This window comes from Pleurodeles waltl, chromosome 6, assembly GCF_031143425.1.
Source record: "Pleurodeles waltl isolate 20211129_DDA chromosome 6, aPleWal1.hap1.20221129, whole genome shotgun sequence".
Classification (NCBI taxonomy): Eukaryota; Metazoa; Chordata; class Amphibia; order Caudata; family Salamandridae; genus Pleurodeles; species Pleurodeles waltl.
Window position 1 is genome coordinate 861802514 of NC_090445.1, and position 23278 is coordinate 861825791.

General features: G+C 45.9%; 1 protein-coding gene across 1 annotated transcript in view; it reads right to left on the minus strand.

Annotated features, from left to right (window-relative positions):
- Nucleotides 1-23278, minus strand: part of RRP12 (ribosomal RNA processing 12 homolog) — a 682638-nt gene that overhangs the window by 28429 nt on the left and 630931 nt on the right. Inside the window, exons 31-32 of the mRNA XM_069239610.1 lie at nt 18243-18315; nt 1042-1109 (exon numbers count right to left, since the gene is read on the minus strand). Of these exons, the coding sequence (XP_069095711.1) occupies nt 1042-1109; nt 18243-18315 (141 nt within the window). The remainder of the gene's footprint in view (nt 1-1041; nt 1110-18242; nt 18316-23278) is intronic.

Sequence of the window (23278 nt, forward strand, 5' to 3'; positions counted from 1 at the left end):
GGAGTGTCCTGTGGTACTGTCACAAAGGGGGTGAGCCTTTGAGGCTCACCGCCAGGTGTTACAGTTCCTGCAAGGGGGAGGTGATAAGCATCTCCACCCAGTACAGGCTTTGTTACTAGCCACAGAGGGACAAAGGCACTCTCCCCATGTGGCCAGCAACAGGTCTCGAGTGTGGCAGGCTGCTAAAACCAGTCAGCCTACACGGGTAGTTGGTTAAGGTTTCAGGGGGCACCTCTAAGGTGCCCTCTGGGGTGTATGTTACAATAAAATGTACACTGGCATCAGTGTGCATTTATTGTGCTGAGAAGTTTGATACCAAACTTCCCAGTTTTCAGTGTAGCCATTATGGTGCTGTGGAGTTTGTGTCTGACAGACTCCCAGACCATATACTCTTATGGCTACCCTGCACTTACAATGTCTAAGGTTTTGCTTAGACACTGTAGGGGCACAGTGCTCATGCACTGGTGCCCTCACCTATGGTATAGTGCACCCTGCCTTAGGGCTGTAAGGCCTGCTAGAGGGGTGACTTATCTATACTGCATAGGCAGTGTGAGGTTGGCATGGCACCCTGAGGGGAGTGCCATGTCGACTTACTCATTTTGTCCTCACCAGCACACACAAGCTGGCAAGCAGTGTGTCTTTGCTGAGTGAGGGGTCCCCAGGGTGGCATAAGATATGCTGCAGCCCTTAGAGATCTTCCCTGGCATCAGGGCCCTTGGTACCAGGGGTACCAGTTACAAGGGACTTACCTGGATGCCAGGGTGTGCCAATTGTGAAAACAAAAGTACAGGTTAGGAAAAGAACACTGGTGCTGGGGCCTGGTTAGCAGGCCTCAGCACACTTTCAAATCAAAACTTAGCATCAGCAAAGGCAAAAAGTCAGGGGGTAACCATGCCAAGGAGGCATTTCCTTACACATGCTCACCAAAGTGGAGAGCCGATTGCCTTGGTCCCCAAACAATGAATTCTACAAAACATCATATCTTGTAGGTGTCAGTGTTTTTTGCTAAATGTCACATGTTAAATGCATAGAATACTGTACCTTGGATTTATATTCCATGCCAAATCCTGCCTTTTTGGTAAGTGGTCTGTGAATACCGGAACCACCCGCTAAGAGATGAAAAAAGTGAAAAAGTGGTTAAGATTAAACTTAAAATATTTATAATTCAATATTCATATTTTACAACACCACTTTAGGTTTCTTGTTTTGATATATCAAATAAGGTGCTTTTTCAAAACCTTTGCTTATTAGGTTCACCACCTGGGACAGAGCAACTACTGCATTGGCACAAGGGAGAAATATATTTATCTATAAATCTCACAAAGTCACTGACAGTCATCAGTGACTTGATGCAGTAGAACAATGACATCCAAAGTAACTGAAACTTTCTTTCCTGCATTCCATTACCTTTTGGTTTAAAGGTTGTTACCACATTCAATTACTTCATCTAAACGTTGTTTTGAGTTAAAAGGTGGACATTGCTTGTATTGGTTGAAAACCCTTTTCAGTAATTTTCAACAGAGATGTCACTCTTTCAGATTTTTCACTGAGTTCACGCTTAATGTATTTCAAAATTACGAATTTATGAACAAACAATTTTAATAGGTCATTTGTAGACATACAATTGATAAATTGGGTTTGAGAAACGTCTGGATAAGAAACCTTCTCCGCCCCCGAGCGAAAGAAAAAAAAAACCACACACACACACAATGCAACTCGATGCTTAATATTAAAAAACCTGCCAACAGAAACTGTAAATTACGAAAAGGTGTCCTGGACGCAGAGACAGGAAGTGATCATGCCAAGAGCTAGACTTGCCCTGCCTTTAAACTGGGCTCTACGTCTGCACGATGAAAGTGATGATTTCTTCAGAACAGAAAGATAAACCTAATTATTTTTCAAACGGTAACCAGATGTGTAGCAACAGAACGCCTAGGTCAGCGTGCCAAAAGCCGACCCTGTCCACCTCCGGATGTCTACACAGAAAACAGCTGCAGGGCAGAGACCGAAGAAATCAAAATACTGTGATCTTCTAGCACAATCTTGAGATAACTAGAGAACAGGAGGGCTCAATGATAGGAGATTGAAAAGCAAATGCTGCCTGGCCATTTATTTGGAAGCTACAAAGAGTCAAACTGATGATACTGCATCATCTGACCGAAACTGGTACCACTGGAAAGAACCCAAGCTATGATTTTTCAAAGCATGTTTTTCCAGAGTTCACAACAATTGGAAGTCATGTCTATGCATGCGTGGTAACCCGTATGCTGCATTGCATCAGTTCCTGACCTTTTCCCATTCTCCAAACGAGGTGGGGGGCAGGGGGAAGAGAGGGGTGGATGAACAGAGGGTAACAGCACAGCAGCAACAAACATAGCACCTTGGAATCTTAGCCACAGCATGAACTCCTCAGGGAAGGAGAGTGTGGGAGTGGTTAGCAATCTGTGGGCAGATTATGCATCCAACAGAAATATTACAGAAGTAAAGTAAATACTTCTATTGAATGTTACATTTTCCTGCGGACTCCTTACCTTTTGGATTAGTTAGAAAGCAATGTTCCCGCAAGGTTGGAATCAGCACTGCCAGATTACCCAAGGAAGTGATGAACAGCGCTCAGGTAGAGTACCAATCATTGCGCACCTAAGATGTAAGGTAGTTGTACTTGTAGTCTGCCTGGGAGCTGACAGCAAATAGGATGACTATAAAGAGAGAGCACTGGAGGCAACTATGGATCTAATGAGTGGGTAAAATGCCCTCCACAGAGAGGCTTTCTTGGTCGAGGAATAGTGGATCTTGAGAAAGAGGATGCCACAGTGTGAAATTGTGCATTTGGTTACTTCTCGTTTTGCTTAGCTCTGGCAAAGCCCAGAAGTTGACACACTCCCGATGAGAGGGGTCTACATAGAAACACACTGCCTGTCTGCGGTCAAGTCTATGAAGTTGTTCTTGTTCCTTGGTTGAATGTGGAAGAGAGGAAAAAGAGGAAAGAGTAATGCACTGATCAATGTGAAAAAAGAAACATTTTGGCTAAGAAGGATGGGTAAGTGTAAAGAAATACCTTTTTTGGTTGAAAACAGTAAAGGGCGGATTAACAGATAGGGCCCGAAGTTCTCCAACCCTATGCACCAAAGTTACTACCACCAACAAAACTGACTTAGGTAACTAACATAAGCTCAAACCGTAAGACTGTCAAAAACGGGGCTCGAATCTCACAGACAGACTGAACAGGTAGAGCAAACCTTACAGAGAACGAGCTATTAAAAGTGATCTAAACAGGGAAAGTTAATCAGGCACCATACATGCATGCAGCCAGGGCTGTTATCCTTAACGCTGGTCACCCCTACACCCTTGCTGGAGTGGGGATAAGGCAAACTGCAGAATGACAGAAAGGCAGAACTTGCAGGAGTTGATGCCCTCCTATTTCCGTCACTGGATTAATTTAACCCAGCGAAGAAGCATTTGGCAACGGGCTTCTGGGACACCAAGATGAAGTCTGTGCCTTCATCAGAAAGGCAAAAGCACTAACTGGCAACACTCAATTCCCATAAGATTAACCACAATGTTTGGGGATAGGGATGAAGGACCTGACTATCATTCTGCAAGAGCAGGTCGGCTCTGTAAAGAAGAGGAAGAGGCTGTCAGGAGCTGAGCACTATCAGATCAGTAGATCAGATCCCTCAAGCTCACTCAGTGGCTATGGGAATTGTTAGACTTTTCATCCTTGGTGTGGTCTCCCTTAACTGTTTGCCTCTTTTTCCCAGGTTGTTGATGTGTGCTGGATTCTGTTTATGTTACTCTGGGCACTTTACCACTGCTAACCAGTGCTAAAGTGCAAGTGCACCTTTACAAAATGTGTATATAATTGGTTTATACACGATTGGCATTTTTGAATTACTAGTAAGTCCCTAGTAAAGTGCACTAGAGGTACACAGGGCCTGTAAATCAAATGCTACTAGCAGCCCTGCAGCACTGGTTATGCCACCCACCTAAGTAACTCTGTAATCATGTCTCAGACCTGCCATTGCAGTGTGTGTGTCTACAGTTTTAACTGTGAATTCGACTTGGCAAGTGTAAAGAAATGGCTCCCTGTTGTAGTTACCCCCCACTTTTTGACTGATACTGATGCTGACTTGACTGAGAAGTGTGCTGGGACCCTGCTAACCAGGCCCCAGCACCAGTGTTCTTTCACCTAAAATGTACCATTGTTTCCATAATTGGCACAACCCTGGCACCCAGATAAGTCCCTTGTAACTGGTACCCCTGGTACCAAGGGCCCTGATGCCAGGGAAGGTCCTTAAGGGCTGCAGCATGTCATATGCCACCCTAGGGACCCCTCACTCAGCACAGACACACTGCTTGCCAGCTTGTGTGTGCTAGTGGGGAGAAAATGACTAAGTCGACATGGCACTCCCCTCAGGGTGCCATGCCAACCTCACACTGCCTATGGCATAGGTAAGCCACCCCTCTAACAGGCCTTACAGCCCTAAGGCAGGGTGCACTATACCACAGGTGAGGGCATAGGTGCATGAGCACTATGCCCCTACAGTGTCTAAGCAAAACCTTAGACATTGTAAGTGCAGGGTAGCCATAAGAGTATATGGTCTGGGAGTCTGTCAAAAACGAACTCCACAGCTCCATAATGGCTACACTGAATACTGGGAAGTTTGGTATCAAACTTCTCAGAATAATAAACCCACACTGATGCCAGTGTTGGAATTATTACAAAATGCACACAGAGGGCATCTTTGAGATGCCCCCTGTATTTTACCCAATTGTTCAGTGCAGGACTGACTGGTCTGTGCCAGCCTGCTGCTGAGAGACGAGTTTCTGACCCCATGCGGTGAGAGCCTTTGTGCTCTCTGAGGACAGAAACAAAGCCTGCTCTGGGTGGAGGTGCTTCACACCTCCCCCTGCAGGAACTGTAGCACCTAGCAGTGAGCTTCAAAGGCTCAAGCTTCGTGTTACAATGCCCCAGGGCACTCCAGCTAGTGGAGATGCCCGCCCCCTGGACACAGCCCCCACTTTTGGAGGCAAGTGCAGGAGAGATAATGAGAAAAACAAGGAGGAGTCACTGGCCAGTCAGGACAGCCCCTAAGGTGTCCTGAGCTGAGGTGACTGTCTTTTAGAAATCCTCCATCTTGTAGAAGGGTGATTCCCCCAATAGGAATAGGGATGTGCCCCCCTCCCCTCAGGGAGGAGGCACAAAGAGGGTGTACCCACCCTCAGGACAGTAGGCATTGGATACTGCTCTCCCAGACCTAAACACACCCCTAAATTCAGTATTTAGGGGCACCACAGAACCTAGGAAACTAGATTCCTGCAACCTAAGAAGAAGAGGACTGCTAAGCTGAAAAACCCTGCAGAGAAGACGAAGACACCAACTGCCTTGGCCCCAGCTCTACCGGCCTGTCTCCCCACTTCTAAAGACACTGCTCCAGCGACGCTTTCCCCAGGGACCAGCGACCTCTGAATCCTCAGAGGACTGCCCTGCTCTAGAAGGACCAAGAAACTCCAGAGGACAGCGGTTCTGTTCATCCAAGACTGCAACTTTGTTTCCAAAGGAGCAACTTTAAAACGACTGCGTTTCCTGCCGGAAGCGTGAGACTTGCTACTCTGCACCCGACGCCCCCGGCTCGACTTGTGGAGAAACACTTCAGGGAGGACTCCCCGGAAACTACGAGACTGAGTAGCCAGAGTTGCCCCCCCCTGAGCCCCCACAGCGACGCCTGCAGAGGGAATCCAAGAGGCTCCCCCTGACCGCCACTGCCCGACTCCCAGATCCCGACACCTGGAAAAGACTCTGCACCCGCAGCCCCCAGGACCTGAAAGATCGGAACTCCAGTGCAGGAGTGACCCCCAGGAGGCCCTCTCCCTTGCCCAGGTGGTGGCTACCCCGAGGAGCCCCCCACTTGCCTGCATCGCTGAAGAGACCCCTTGGTCTCCCATTGATTTCAACGACAAACCCGACGCGTGTTTGCACACTGCACCCGGCCGCCCCCGTGCTGCTGAGGGTGTACCTTCTGTGCTAACTTGTGTCCCCCCCGGTGCCCTACAAAACCCCCCTGGTCTGCCCTCCGAAGACGCGGATACTTACCTGCTGGCAGACTGGAACCGGGGCATCCCCTTCTCCATTGAAGCCTGTGTGTTTTGGGCAACACTTTGACCTCTGCACCTGACCGGCCCTGAGCTGCTGGTGTGGTAACTTTGGGGTTGCTCTGAACCCCCAACGGTGGGCTACCTTGGACCCAAACTTGAACCCCGTAGGTGGTTTACTTACCTGCAAAAACTAACAAACTCTTACTCCCCCTAGGAACAGTGAAAATTGCACTAAGTGTCTAGTTTTAAAATAGCTATATGTGATTTATGTGAAAAGTATATATGCTATTTTGATTATTCAAAGTTCCTAAAGTACCTACCTGCAATACCTTTCATTTAAAGTATTACATGTAACATTTGAACCAGTGGTTCTTAAAATAAACTAAGAAAATATATTTTTCTATACAAAAACCTATTGGCATGGAATTGTCTCTGAGTGAGTGTTCCTCATTTATTGCCTGTGTGTGTACAACAAATGCTTAACACTATTCCTTTGATAAGCCTAATGCTCGACCACACTACCACAAAATAGAGCATTAGTATTATCTCTTTTTGCCACTATCTTACCTCTAAGGGGAACCCTTGGACTCTGTGCATACGATTCCTTACTTTGAAATAGTGCATACAGAGCCAACTTCCTACAGCAAGTGTACCTACTTGCCAGACCTAAACCTTCCCTTTTCTTACATATAAGACACCCCTAAGGTAGGCCCTATTTATCCCCAAGGGCAGGGTGTAATGTATGGTTAAGGTAGGACATATAGTAATGTGTTTTATATGTCCTAACAGTGAAATATTGCTAAATTTGTTTTTCACTGTTGGAAGGCCTGTCCCTCTCATAGGTTGACATGGGGGCTACCTTTAAATCTGATTAAAGTGTAGATTCCCTTTGGTAGCGTATGGACATGTGGAGTTTGGGATCTCTAAGCTCACAATTAAAAACACATCTTTTAGTAAAGTTGATTTTAAGATTGTGTGTTTGAAAATGCCATTTTTAGAAAGTGAGCATTTTCTTGCTTATGCCATTTCTGTGTGACTGCCTGTTTGTGGATTCCCTGTCTGGGTCAGTGTAGGAAGTTGGCTCTGTATGCACTATTTCAAAGTAAGGAATAGTATGCACCAAGTCCAAGGGTTCCCCTTAGAGGTAAGATAGTGGCAAAAAGAGATAATACTAATGCTCTATTTTGTGGTAGTGTGGTCGAGCAGTAGGCTTATCAAAGGAGTAGTGTTAAGCATTTGTTGTACACACACAGGCAATAAATGAGGAACACACACTCAGAGACAATTCCAGGCCAATAGGTTTTTGTATAGAAAAATATATTTTCTTAGTTTATTTTTAAGAACCACAGGTTCAAATTTTACATGTAATACTTCAAATGAAAGGTATTGCAGGTAGGTACTTTAGGAACTTTGAATAATCACAATAGCATATATACTTTTAACATAAATCACATATAGCTATTTTAAAACTAGACAGTGCAATTTTCAACAGTTCCTGGGGGGAGTAAGAGTTTGTTAGTTCTTGCAGGTAAGTAAACCACCTACAGGGTTCAAGTTTGGGTCCAAAATAGCCCACCGTTGGGGGTTCAGAGCAACCCCAAAGTTACCACACCAGCAGCTCAGGGCCGGTCAGGTGCAGAGGTCAAAGTGGTGCCCAAAACGCATAGGCTTCAATGTAGAAGGGGTGCCCCGGTTCCAGTCTGCCAGCAGGTAAGTACCCGCGTCTTCAGAGGGCAGACCAGGGGGGTTTTGTAGGGCACCAGGGGGGACACAAGTAAGCACAGAAGGTACACCCTCAGCAGCACGGGGGCGGCCGGGTGCAGTGTGCAAACACGCGACGGGTTTTCAATGTAAATCAATGGGAGACCAAGGGGTCTCTTCAGCGATGAAGGCAGGCAAGGGGGGGGGGGGGGGGGGGGGGGGGGGGGGCTCCTCGGGGTAACCACCACCTGGGCAAGGGAGAGGGCCTCCTGGGGGTCACTCCTGCACTGGAGTTCCGATCTTTCATGTCCTGGGGGCCGCGGGTGCAGAGTCTTTACCAGGCGTCGGGATCTGGGAGTCAGGCAGTCGCGTCAGGGGGAGCCTCGGGATTCCCTCAGCAGGCGTCGCTGTGGGGGCTCGGGGGGGGCAACTCTGGCTACTCACGGTCTCGCAGTCGCCGGGGAGTCCTCCCTGAAGTGCTGTTTCTCCACAAGTCGAGCCGGGGGCGTCGGGTGCAGAGTAGCAAGTCTCACGTTTCCGGCGGGAAACGCAGTTGTTTTAAAGTTGCTCCTTTGAAACAAAGTTGCAGTCTTGGATGAACAGAGCCGCTGTCCTCTGGAGTTTCTTGGTCCTTCTAGAGCAGGGCAGTCCTCTGAGGATTCAGAGGTCGCTGGTCCCTGGGGAGAGCTTCGCTGGAGCAGTGTCTTTAGAAGGGGGGAGACAGGCCGGTAGAGCTGCGGCCAAAGCAGTTGGTGTCTCCGTCTTCTCTGCAGGGTTTTTCAGCTTAGCAGTCCTCTTCTTCTTAGGTTGCAGGAATCTGAGTTCCTAGGTTCAGGGGAGCCCCTAAATACTGAATTTAGGGGTGTGTTTAGCTCAGGGAGGGCAGTAGCCAATGGCTACTAGCCCTGAGGGTGGCTACACCCTCTTTGTGCCTCCTCCCAAGGGGAGGGGGTCACAATCCTAACCCTATTGGGGGAATCCTCCATCTGCAAGATGGAGGATTTCTAAAAGTCAGAGTCACCTCAGCTCAGGTTGCCTTAGGGGCTGTTCTGACTGGCCAGTGACGACTCCTTGTTTTTCTCATTATCTCCTCCGGCCTTGCCGCCAAAAGTGGGGCCGTGGCCAGAGGGGGCGGGCAACTCCACTAGCTGGAATGCCCCGTGGTGCTGTAACAAAGGGGGTGAGCCTTTGAGGCTCACCGCCAGGTGTTACAGCTCCTGCAAGGGGGAGGTGATAAGCATCTCCACCCAGTACAGGCTTTGTTACTAGCCACAGAGTAACAAAGGCACTCTCCCCATGTGGCCAGCAACATGCCTCAAGTGTGGCAGGCTGCTAAAACCAGTCAGCCTACACGGGTAGTTGGTTAAGGTTTTAGGGGGCACCTCTAAGGTGCCGTCCGGGGTGTATGTTACAATAAAATGTACACTGGCATCAGTGTGCATTTATTGTGCTGAGAAGTTTGATACCAAACTCCCCAGTTTTCAGTGTAGCCATTATGGTGCTGTGGAGTTCGTGTATGACAGACTCCCAGACCATATACTTTTATGGCTACCCTGCACTAACAATGTCTAAGGTTTTGCTTAGACACTGAAGGGGTACAGTGGTCATGCACTGGTGCCCTCACCTATGGTATAGTGCACCCTACCTTAGGGCTGTAAGGCCTGCTAGAGGGGTGACTTATCTATACTGCATAGGCAGTGTGAGGTTGGCATGGCACCCTGAGGGGAGTGCCATGTTGACTTACTCGTTTTGTCCTCACCAGCACACACAAGCTGGCAAGCAGTGTGTCTGTGCTGAGTGAGGGGTCCCCAGGGTGGCATAAGATATGCTGCAGCCCTTAGAGACCTTCCCTGGCATCAGGGCCCTTGGTACCAGGGGTACCAGTTACAAGGGACTTACCTTGATGCCAGGTTGTGCCAATTGTGAAAACAAAAGTACAGGTTAGGGAAAGAACACTGGTGCTGGGGCCTGGTTAGCAGGCCTCAGCACACTTTCAAATCAAAACTTAGCATCAGCAAAGGCAAAAAGTCAGGGGGTAACCATGCCAAGGAGGTATTTCCTTACGGTCAGTTTGACAGTTGGGCTGGTTCCACCTCACACTAGACTGTGACACAAAGGGAGCTGGGGTGTAGTCTGCGTTTCCTGATGAGACACCTGTGCTAAGTGGGAGGGAAGGTGTGGTCACTCACACCTGAAAGGGCTGTGCTTGCTCTCACACAATGCAGTTCTCCAACCCCCTGGTGAGTGTCTGGGGGGCCAGGCATGGGCAAGGCAGGATTTTACAATTCTGACTTTCCTTTGAAGTAAGCCTACTTCAAAGGGCAAAATGGGTATAAGAAGGGCAACCCAAAACCACAGACTTTAGAACACTTCTGGAAACCAAGAGTAACCTCTGCCTGGAAAAGAGCGGAAGAGCTGCCCTGCCTGTAACTGTGCTTTGTGGAGCTATCCTGCAGTTGCTGCTTCTGCCTGTGCTACAAGACAAAGACTGGACTTTGGGTTGCTTTCCTTCTTGGGAAGAACTCTCCAAGGGCTTGATTTAGAACTTGCATCCTGTTGTTTGAAGTCTCAGGGACAGCAAAGACTTCTCTCTGCCAGCACCTGGAGTCTCTGGAGAGACTCCTTCTTTGCCAAGTAGTGCCCACCCAGTTCCTGGGACCATGAGAAGAGAAGCTGGCAGCCCAAGAGTGTGAAATCCACACACCAAACGCTGTGTGGGGAAAAGATTGACGCAACTCCGATCTGCGGCTGAAAAATCGACGCACCACCAGCTTCATGGCTGAAAATAGACACTCGCCTACAACGGGACCCGAAGATCGACATCCGGGGCTGGAGAAACGACGCACAGCATCGCTGACGCAGGCTGGTGAGATCGCAACCTGCGCTGTGTGGTTTTCGGATCATCGTGTGGCTCGATTTCCTACGCAAACCACCACTGGGCGTGTAAAAATGAAGCAAGGCCTGCCCAGACTCAAGAGTGCTGACCGGATCGACTCATCGTTCTCCTGTGGAGAGAAGAACCGACGCACGCTGACCCGACGGAAGGAGATACAACGCAAGGTCTCGCTCGTGAGTGAAATCTGAAGCATCCCAAGCCCTTTTTGATGCACACTCGCCCAAGCTGGGTTATTTTTGATGCACCCAAGGTACATTTTCACGCTAACAGTGTTAGTGTGTGTTTAAAATTACATGAAGACTCTTTTTGCATTTTTAGTGATAACTTGGCTTGCCTATAGTGAATTTTTGTCTTTTTTGTCTTGTTTAGATAAATATTTTCTAAATTGCTAAACCTGTGTCGTGTAATTTTGTAGTGTTTTCATTGAGTTACTGTGTGTGTCGGTACAAATACTTCACACCTAGCACTCTGAAGTTAAGCCTGCTTGTGCCAAGCTACCAAGGGGGTGAGTGGGGGTTAGCTGAGGGTGATCCTCTTTTACCCGGACTAGAGTGAGGGTCCTTGCTTGGGCAGGGGGGTAACCTGACTGCCAACCAAAGACCCAATTTCTAACAGGAATCAACAGTGCTTGAATCTCCAGCACTTTCTCGCAGCACTTCTGATAGAAATGTAATCAGCAAAAACACATAAAAAAGCCCCAAAACAAAGCGAAACGGAAGGCTTTCCCCAGGGAGCCTTTCAGAGGGACTAGATGTCAGATAACTGAAATCACCGACTTTTCTGGGCCACAGCAAAGAAACCCACAAACAAAACGTTCAATGTGGAGAAGACCAACTGCCTCACTTCAGGATGCAGATCAGCTTCAGTGTCTTCCCGCAAAGGTAAATGAAAGGAAAAGGTCTGACTAGGACCAGTAGTAGTTGTTTCAGGGACAGCATGATAAATTTGTTCTGTCAAATGAGCAAGTTAGGAATGTGATGATTCAGAAGTGCGCACATAGCTAGCTCCATTCTTCTATAGAGCCAAGAAATAGAGAGAATTCCATTGCCATTTCTTCTAGAGGCAGCAACTCCATGGCGCTCGGTTCAACTGGGCAAGGACATTCACCTCCAATATTGAGGTGTGTGCCAGAAAGCAAGTACCTTTAGGTGGGCTCACTAAAGGAATTGGCAGGAAGGGTAGGGCACCGTTATTAACGATCCAGTGAACTGTCATGATTTCCTCAACTCGTGGAAAAATGGGACAGTGTTTCTCCTGGGCAGCCCTTACAGGAACCAGTTGGGCCTTATGCAATGGAAAAAAAAAAGATCTGCCACTGATGAGGAGGGCTGCATGACTGCAGACAAAATATTACTTCTCAGCTGAAGGCATGTCAATTCTAAGGCTTCAGCTATTTTTCACACTACAACTGTAAAGTATTGTAGGAAGGGAAAGGGATCCACACCGGTCATAATTTGAAAGTCTAAATATAAGTCAGCATAATATGACTGGGGAGGAGTCTAAAAGCCTCCAAATCATTTGCTGTGAGGTCATAATCGTTATCAGAAATTGATTAGGCAATGGAAGCAAAAAATATTGCTCATCTAGGCAAATCTGAGTCCTAGCAATGTGCTCTACTAATGTAGGTACCAGGTTCAGAGCTGCCAGATTGGTCAAGCCCACTGGAGAGTCCCCCTTGGGGGCGGTTAAGAGGGTGATGGAACTGCCCCGAACAGTTTCAGCATATCTAGTTAGAAAAGCCCCAACATGCTACAGTTTGATCAATATACCCGGAAACTCCAGTCCCATCACTGGGTTGAGGATAAGGAAGAATTTGATACTGGGGGAACAACTGGATCCTGAAGCGGAATTGTTCCCTCAAAGGAATGAACTGCCCCTTCCTATGGCATTTACCTTAGGGAGATCATTCCCTTGCAGGTGCCTTGTCTGTGGTTGAAATAAAATCGCGTAAATGCTTACCAGCAGACCTTAGCCAGAAATAATGTGGCCTCCCCTTCACTGATGGCCTATACATGCATGGAGGCACAAAAATCGGAGACTGCAGTGTTGTTCTTCAATCCAGGACCCAACATGTAGTTGTCATGTGGATTTATAACGGACATCATCTTGTGTCATCTGCCACAAGGCTTTAAACCTTAAAGTTTTGGAGGACAGATATGACAGAGCCACAGTCTAATGCTGATAAATTTCATCGGTGAGACACAAATAAAGCATTTAGTGCCCACATTGATGAGGTGCAGAAAAAAAGGAAGTGATGCTAACGCAAGCTGTCGCCTTATATATCCTGGTGAAATCATGTTAGAAAGTGGTGAACTAGAATGCTTTGTGATTATCTCTAGGCAGCAGGACCAGAAATGTACACAGATCCGACACCAAACCCCAACCAGAAAGCAATGAAAATAAACACAACTACCCCCATCTAAAACAAGCAGACCTTTTGCAATAGTGACCCTCTTTCCACAAATGTTGCCATTTATATTCTAACAGAAATACATGCAAACAGTTTAACTCAGATTTGTCAGCCATGAACCATGTTTTTCACTACAAATTCTCCTATAAGATGCAAGTACGAGAACAGTGGGTGGTGTAAACTCTGGTATGCGAAATGTTTACTTGATAAATATCATTAAATGTAAGAAGAGAAGGTACCATGCAGAGGAAAACCTATAAATACATTCAGAAAATTAATATGTATGTTGTATATAGTACACAACCGTGCACCACTCCAACAGGCACAGAATAGTCTGATGAACAGTGATACATGGGATTATCAGACATTACATTTAACTCATTAAACAGACCGCTATCATTTACACTAACTGCACAGTAATCAAAGTCAAAAGCAGAACCTCTGAGCATTCCCAGGCAGCTTTAGCAGCCCAATAAAGGACTAAACATTTTTGCTACGACTGTGGCTACTATTACTGCTGGGGTCTTCTTGAATGTCTTTGGAGCCAAAATGAGGACGTTTGGAGTAGCATTCTGGTAAAGATTTACAAAACACTAGGATATCGATGGTGTAGAGGAAGAATTAAAAGGCAAAACTAAATATTCTGTTTCAATGAGACCAGCCAGTTAAAATCCATTTGCGCCTGGAGAGTCACACCTACATGACAACCTTGAACATTTTAGAATAGCCCTAACTTATGTCAGAAATCGGCTGTAGTGCCAACCTTTACTTGGGGACAAAAAAATATCCTCTAAACCATTCTCTCTGTGGAACTTGGGAAATGGCTTCCAAGAGCTGCTGCTTTCACATCTATTTCTAGATGGCTTTCAGGTGACAGAAGAGCACAGCTAAAAAGAGCGAACCCATGCAACATGGAAGGCATACCCACTCTAAATGACCCCCCCCCACTAATCTGTGGTCACCACATGTAATCTGAAGAGGTGTTACTAAATTCCTGTCTATAATGATGTTTGAGCTGGTCTCTCTCTCTTCTCTCTGTTTGACTTTATTCGTACCTTGCTTCAACCATTCATCTTGAATGTTATCTAAGAGGAGCTGTTCTCTGAATGGTGTCTGGGTCAGTGTTAGGGAGAGGGGGTACCACTCAGTTGTTTTCCAGACCAAGTGGGAATGATCCTTCTGCCTGACATACATAAGACTTAACTGTATACACAGAAATGCTGCTCAATGATTTCTTATGCCTGCTCCCCAAATAGCAACAAACGATAAGGCAAAACATCAGCAGAAATGGAAACATGCACTGAAGAAGATTGCCGGTGAGCACTTTGGGCTGTGACATAGTGTAGGAAGTTGGCTCTGTATGTGCTATTTCAAAGTAAGGAATAGCTTGCACAGAGTCCAAGGGTTCCCCTTAGAGGTAAAATAGTGGTAAAAATAGATAATACTAATGCTCTATTTTGTGGTAGTGTGGTCGAGCAGTAGGCTTATCCAAGGAGTAGTGTTAAGCATTTGTTGTACATACACATAGACAATAAATGAGGTACACACACAGAGACAAATCCAGCCAATAGGTTTTGTATAGAAAAATATATTTTCTTAGTTTATTTTAAGAACCACAGGTTCAAATTTAACATGTAATATCTTGTTTGAAAGGTATTGCAGGTAAGTACATTAGGAACTTTGAATCATTTCAATTGCATGTATACTTTTCAAGTTATTCACAAATAGCTATTTTAAAAGTGGACAGTGCAATTTTCACAGTTCCTGGGGGAGGTAAGTTTTTGTTAGTTTTACCAGGTAAGTAAGACACTTACAGGGTTCAGTTCTTGGTCCAAAGTAGCCCACCGTTGGGGGTTCAGAGCAACCCCAAAGTTACCACACCAGCAGCTCAGGGCCGGTCAGGTGCAGAGTTCAAAGTGGTGCCCAAAACGCATAGGCTTCAATGGAGAGAAGGGGGTGCCCCGGTTCCAGTCTGCCAGCAGGTAAGTACCCGCGTCTTCGGAGGGCAGACCAGGGGGGTTTTGTAGGGCACCGGGGGGGACACAAGCCCACACAGAAATTTCACCCTCAGCGGCGCGGGGGCGGCCGGGTGCAGTGTTAGAACAAGCGTCGGGTTCGCAATGGAAGTCAATGAGAGATCAAGGGATCTCTTTAGCGCTGCAGGCAGGCAAGGGGGGGCTTCCTCGGGGAAACCTCCACTTGGGCAAGGGAGAGGGACTCCTGGGGGTCACTTCTGCAGTGAAAGTCCGGTCCTTCAGGTCCTGGGGGCTGCGGGTGCAGGGTCTTTTCCAGGCGTCGGGACTTAGGTTTCAGAGAGTCGCGGTCAGGGGAAGCCTCGGGATTCCCTCTGCAGGCGGCGCTGTGGGGGCTCAGGGGGGACAGGTTTTGGTACTCACAGTCGTAGAGTAGTCCGGGGGTCCTCCCTGAGGTGTTGGTTCTCCACCAGCCGAGTCGGGGTCGCCGGGTGCAGTGTTGCAAGTCTCACGCTTCTTGCGGGGAGATTGCAGGGTTCTTTAAAGCTGCTCCTTGGGATAAAGTTGCAGTCTTTTTGGAGCAGGTCCGCTGTCCTCGGGAGTTTCTTGTCGTCGTCGAAGCAGGGCAGTCCTCAGAGGAGTCAGAGGTCGCTGGTCCCTTTGGAAGGCGTCGCTGGAGCAGAGTTCTTTGGAAGGCAGGAGACAGGCCGGTGAGTTTCTGGAGCCAAGGCAGTTGTTGTCTTCTGGTCTTCCTCTGCAGGGGTTTTCAGCTAGGCAGTCCTTCTTGTTGTTGCAGGAATCTAGTTTCTAGGTTCAGGGAGAGCCCTTAAATACTAAATTTAAGGGCGTGTTTAGGTCTGGGGGTTAGTAGCCAATGGCTACTAGCCCTGAGGGTGAGTACACCCTCTTTGTGCCTCCTCCCAAGGGGAGGGGGTCACATCCCTAATCCTATTGGGGGAATCCTCCATCTGCAAGATGGAGGATTTCTAAAAGTTAGAGTCACCTCAGCTCAGGACACCTTAGGGGCTGTCCTGACTGGCCAGTGACTCCTCCTTGTTATTCTCATTATTTTCTCCCGCCTTGCCGCCAAAAGTGGGGGCCGGAGGGGGCGGGCAACCCCACTAGCTGGAGTGTCCTGCGGTGCTGTGACAAAGGGGTGAGCCTTTGAGGCTCACCGCCAGGTGTTACAGCTCCGGCCTGGGGGAGGTGTTAGCATCTCCACCCAGTGCAGGCTTTGTTACTGGCCTCAGAGTGACAAAAGCACTCTCCCCATGGGGCCAGCAACATGTCTCTAGTGTGGCAGGCTGCTGGAACCAGTCAGCCTACACAGATAGTCGGTTAAGTTTCAGGGGGCACCTCTAAGGTGCCCTCTGTGGTGTATTTTACAATAAAATGTACACTGGCATCAGTGTGCATTTATTGTGCTGAGAAGTTTGATACCAAACTTCCCAGTTTTCAGTGTAGCCATTATGGTGCTGTGGAGTTCGTGTAAACAGACTCCCAGACCATATACTCTTATGGCTACCCTGCACTTACAATGTCTAAGGTTTTGCTTAGACACTGTAGGGGCACAGTGCTCATGCACTGGTACCCTCACCTATGGTATAGTGCACCCTGCCTTAGGGCTGTAAGGCCCTCTAGAGGGGTGTCTTACCTATACTGCATAGGCAGTGAGAGGCTGGCATGGCACCCTGAGGGGAGTGCCATGTCGACTTACTCATTTTGTTCTCACTAGCACACACAAGCTGGTAAGCAGTGTGTCTGTGCTGGGTGAGGGGTCTCTAGGGTGGCATAATACATGCTGCAGCCCTTAGAGACCTTCCCTGGCATCAGGGCCCTTGGTACCAGAGGTACCAGTTACAAGGGACTTATCTGGGTGCCAGGGTGTGCCAATTGTGGAATCAAAAGTACAGGTTAGGGAAAGAACACTGGTGCTGGGGCCTGGTTAGCAGGCCTCAGCACACTTTCAATTCAAAACATAGCATCAGCAAAGGCAAAAAGTCAGGGGGTAACCATGCCAAGGAGGCATTTCCTTACACATAGTTTAAAATCTAACCCTGCTTCAACCTTTTGGTTGGATGGTACACCTGATTTAATGGCTGAACATTCCAAGAAATCACAACATTTATAGACCTACTCGTAAGAAATACATAGGTTATACAAGCATAAGCAATAACACCCAGTCCCTCTTTTAAAATCCAACGCATTACTTGCAACATGAACCAAATTATCACACCGCAGAGCAAATTAAAATTCTTGACCATTGCGAAAATGCAAACAGCTGGCTGAAATGAAATAAGGCTCATTTTAATACTGTATATTCTGTTGGTCACCAAGAAGAGAAACATTGGGTGGGTGGTTGTTTGGTTGAAGGAGGCGGTATAGGTTTGATGTCTCAGATATTTTAGGCTGGTCACATGATATAGAAAATTCAGAATAGTGTTGAAGAACAAAACAACAACAAGTATATTGGTGGATGAGCTTCATTTTAAGCCAGATTAGCAGCAGCATACTCTATTGTAAAGCAAGTAGCCATATTAGTCAGACTTGTCGGGGCTAGACAGGCCTTTTAGTCCATCAGCATTTCTTCAGTGGTTTGGAGCCCTTGGAGGCCGATTTTGAAAGCCCGGGGCTGCTACTGGAACCTCTGTCACTTACCTCAGCTCCCCAAGTTTAACAGCAGCAGGCACAGATAGGCGTAAAGACAGAGAAAGAGAGCGAGGGAGGTAGAGAATAAGCGAGAAGAGAAAAGGAAGAGAAAGAGAACGGTGAGAGAGAATGGATAGATGTAAAGAGACACGGAAACAAAGGGATCAGGGCTGGGTTGAGCATTTTTGCCAAGCCTGCTTATAGTTCCCCAGTCCGGCCATCAGCCCTGGGAGATATAGTTTTCAGCATCTTTGTTTTTCTGCACTAGAGGCAAAGCTGACAATCCTTTAAAACGCCTGGACTCCAACAGACTGCAAAATCAAACTCGTGCTCCGCAGGAACAATAAACTGAAATCACCAATTCTATTTTGATTATGGCAGACTGGATTCCATTTTAGAATTACGCAAATTTCGTAAATGGCAGGCATTAACATTTTTTGTTAGCAAAAATAAATGAGTATCATTACCGTTTACCGTTCAGGAAAGATTTTGAAGAGAAGCAACAAAATAAATGTACCTTTGTATTGCGACAGGGAGTCGATTCCTTCATCATTCTCATCTTCTTTGAATCTTCTTTTTTGAGATTTTTTCTGCAGCAATAAATAGATCATGAAGCAGACATCCATACTTGCACATTACATTCCTGACCTTAGTCAGTCAACAAAGAATGCATCCCATTACTATAAGAGAAATGAACTATTGGACAGAACCACCTGCACTGTTCCAGATTAGAGAAGGAGACAGTACCACCTGAGACCGTGGAGTCTAAGGGATAGCTGTGCCATTATGTATTAGACATGCAAATAGATCTCAATAAGTCTGGTGGCGATTTAAATTGCATCAACATGCGGGTATTAACTGCGAGTATTAACTGAATGGAAGACTCAGGCAGGAAATCCATCACGATGTGTGTTTGAAGAAGGCTCCTCATATACAGACAGCATTCTTTTGTTGCTACAGAAGAAGGGTTCGGAGCCCAATACAAAGAAACAAATATTGTGGGAGAGCAAGGTATGACCCAGTCTGCAGTAAATCAGCTAGCCTTCAACTGCAGGAAAAACCGGGTAAGTTTTCCCATAATTTAGTCAATATCTGACTTTCAACAATGGATGCTACACTAGAACCTTAGTCAGCGTGGTGGGATTTTTCCTATGTTTTCGTGATAAAAAACAGTCCTCGAATGAGACCTGGGAAAACGTCTGGTAAATGTGAGTCTTACAGACCACAATTGCTCATAAATTGTGACACCAAGATTCTTGATAAACTCACTGCAAACCACACAGTTCTCTCCTACTTATGAATGTGGTCAGCCTCGACCACGTGTGGTTCAGCCCATATAGGACAACCGTGCACAATCTATGCTGTCTAATCGCCCCTCTTCACTGTTAAGAGCCACATCTGCACAGGGCGGTGGTGTTTCAGCACCACTAAAGAATTCGACTCTCTTAAATGGGAGTATTTATTCTCATACCTCGAACTTTGTTAACTGGATCAGTATATGGTACTGTAATCCAATAACTATCATGGAATGAGGCAGAACAGTCCCCTACAGACTATCTTGTTTGCGACAGACCTTAAACCCCTGGTTGCTAAGTAATTATTCAGATTAAGCAAATCAAGTATACCTGCAGGATACTTGTAATCTCCCTCTATGCTGATGACATGACTATGCAAGATAACCTCAAATGAGCCTCAATGCAATATCGCAAGAATTCATGAAGTTCAGCGCGATCTTGGGGAGTATCATCAACTGGAGTAAATCACAGATATTTTCCCCCACCGCAGGCACGAGGAAATTTGCGCTTGAGTTTCCCCTTGAATGGTGTCAGGGTTCAGTTAAATTCCTAGGGATATGAGTTAACCACAATACAGATCATTCACAAGGAATATGGTGTCACAGTTTAAATCAAACCACGAGAGCAGGTCTATCATTGGTCTTCACTCAAACTATCACTGGCTGGATTCATAGTTTTAATGAAAATGTTAATTTTGCTAAAGATAATCTTGTAGAAATGTTTTGTAGATTCACATTTTTGTGCATCACTAACAATGTGTGGTGTGCATTTTTGCACACAATTTGAAATCTACAGAATCTATTAGCACAATTGCTTCTGAAATTAGTTTTCAGGATGCGTAGAAGGGTATTTATTAACGTATTTTAGTTTATATTTCTATATAAAACATAATCTTGAAAAAATGTAAGTCATTTGTCACTCACTCATGCTTCCCTGCCCGTGCATATTCTCTTCTCAGATTCCGTAACGCAAAATCAAGCTAAAGTCATAATAGTTTATTTCATTGCTTTTATTGTTCTGCTCACTGTTAACCATAATCAATTTGGATGTAAACTTGTTACAAGTAATTAGCTCTTCCGTGTCCTCACTGGATCTATTCATAGGAAGAAAGTGTTACTGCAGTGCTTCTTATTTTGAATGAACATCTCGGATGACTAGCATACAGAGTGCTGAATGATTAATCATACAGTGGATTAGGGCTTAGATGCTAAGGCAATGCAACATTTTTTTTCTTGTGTTATGATCTGCTGAAGAAATGATACATTGGCTCACAACATGACGTACCCGCGAAAGTTCTGATTTTCTATGCAAGAATTGTACATAAAAACCACTTGATTTTGCAGATGAGAACGATGATTCTGAGCTTTTTTGGTGTTGTTAGGGATAATGTCAGTTTTTCTAATGATTCTGCTGTTCACTGGGACTTAGAATATTTTCCCACTTTTGGATAGTCTGCACCACTCTGCATCTGACAACCTTCACAGCATTGACTCTGTACTGTTTATTTTGAATTTTTGTAATAAAATCCCCAGTGATTGGGCTCGTTTAATCAAATTAGGTCAATGAGGTGCATTTTTATTAAATCGGATGCTCTTGGAGGTGACAATGTGGGGACACCTTGCCTCATTAAATTCAGTTTTAACATAGCCTCCAATCCAGTAAATAGTTCCCCCACATTATTAGGTATTTGATGGTCAAATTGGTAAGGTATGATAGGCAGCCTAGGCTCAGAGTGGCCACACTCACACTTCCATTTAATCAGGGCAATTTTGAAACGGCTAATTTCGAACTGCACGCCCACTTTCCCATACTACCGGTTCCAATCAAAACTTTATACGCTGCAATTAGCGGTCAAATTAATGCAGCCATCCCTTAAGTCGCATGTGGATGTAAAACTCTCCTGACACTCTGTGACCAGACCCTCGCTTGTACTATCTGTGCCTCTGACAAAATGCAAACAAGGGCAGGTCTCGATTAAATCTAGTCCTCCTCGCTCACACGGTCTCATCACCCCAGGCGGAGCATCACACATGAAAAGAAAGCGGTCATTTAGTTACACTCTCTTGACCTACTGAAGCGGGGGTGGAGCGTGGTCTATACATATATGGCAATTTTACTGTACCTGAGGCCATCTAAGACAAAGTAAACCAACCACACCCCTCGGAATTTTACTACACTATCACCTCAAAGGGGCTTGTATGGCTGAGCTCCCCACATTTCTGCAAGAACCAACTGCACAGAAAACACTGGATACTCTGACAGCTGCTAATTAGCCTAGATGGTTAGCATTGATTTTAAACAGTTCCATAGAGAAATATTTCTGAGTCACGTGACCCAAGTTAGGCGCAAATGGTCTGAAGAATTTGATGGAGAGATAACGGAAGTGGTCTGAAAGTTGGGCTGTTCTCAAACTGACATGCGTTTCGCCAGCAACAGGCTCTGCATTATCCATTTTAAGTTGCTATATAGGATTTATTATACCCACTAGAGTTTGTGGAGATGTAGGCTCGGGGGGGAGAGGGGGATTTAGCTGTGCCATCTGTGGCTCTCTCCATCTAACCAGGTCATGTGCTAAGGTTTAGTTATTCTGGAGCAAAATCATCATATCCCTTTCCAAGATAGTAGACAGAGGGGTGTCACGTGATCCTAAGGGATCACTGCTAGCATGGGTGAAGTAGAGTCCCAATACAGCTGAATATTACTGAGTGCAATTCACTGCTCTGGCACTTGTGCTCACGAAAAGACAAGTGGTTTGTCACTGGGGTAGAGGAAGAGTGCCCCATCACAAGCCTTGGATGCAGGCCCTCATGCAAAATAATGCTGCCTCAGATGGCTGCACCCCAAGACACAAGGTCCTCCGAAGAACTACCTGCTTTAAGTGGACATTAAGAGGGCTAATGCATAGTGACAGCTTTATTAAATAAGTTGTTTGTTCTTTTGCATTCTTCCAGGGCAAAGTTTTGGGCTTTAGCAGTAATCGCTTCAAGTGATTAATAACAGTTAGTAGACAAAGGTTACATTACCAAATCGTGAAATAAGGTTGGAATTTGTTGTTTCCATCTCTTGTGTGCTGTGTACTCCTTACTGCAAATACTGTCTACAGTGTCAGTCTAAGATACTAGGTTGTTGCGCTGTATGTTAAAAATCAATGGAAAAAAAGTTCTCCAAGAACTACCATAATAATGTCTTGGCAGAATATAAGGAGCAGGCATAATATTCCAGATGTGACTATGAAAACTCCGGTCTCTAACAGTCCACTGCTCCTGAGGTTGCTGATGCTTTTCATTGTTACAATCTCTTAGACATTCAAAGAAGGGAAAAAAGGGGGCAACTATCATTTGAGATAAGGAAGTTGAGCTTTGCAGGAGGAACAGTAGAAAATCTATAACATTGGACTTCAAAATGTCATGATTGTAGCATGATGGTCCACAGCGTCATGTAAAGTATATACATTTTCACTGTGGTCACGTTCATCCGTCCACCAATCCCACTCTTTTATTAAACACAGTAGACTCTGGAGGCTAGAATGTTTTGAGAGTGCTGTTATTTGCAGACAGAGTTAACTTGTGGAAAAAAGTGATTTAGAAGGAAGATAGTTGACGGGGTCCCTAATATTCTGGACAGTATTTTGGAGAGAGGATGCGCTCTGCGGCAGTGAACACCACAGTCTGGTAAAGTAATCTTCACAACCGGCCATTCTAATTTTAGACAGACAAACATGGCAACACTGTGCAAGCTTCAAAAAGTCCAGCTTGAACAAAAGTGTGGGGTACATTAAAGCTAACACTTTGGGAAATACAGAAAAGATGATAAAATGTTACAACAGCTTAAAGTTTAGAGTCACATGAATTTCAGAGCCGTAGGATTTGCAGTAATGTTATTGCTACGGGGTGTGAGACTGGGCAAGGTAACAGTGTTGAAATGAAATAAAAAAATAAAAACACTTTTGACAAATATCCATTTCCGGTTATCAGGAGTTCAGGCATTAGAAGTTCCTCCAGTCAGAACTGTCCCACTAGCAGTCACTGAAGCATGGTTCCAAGTGAGCAGAAACCTAGGGTATCGGGCCTCTAACGTGTACTCAGTATGGAACAAATGTGTCAGGTCAGGCACAAAACTGTAGAAAGTCAACATCATTCTGTTCTGAAATTTTGAAGGGAGGTTAAAGGATATTTTTGAAACTAGGCATAACTAAGAGTTGGGTGATTTGATAGTACATGAATATGGGACGTCAAATGACATTCAAACACCAGAAAGA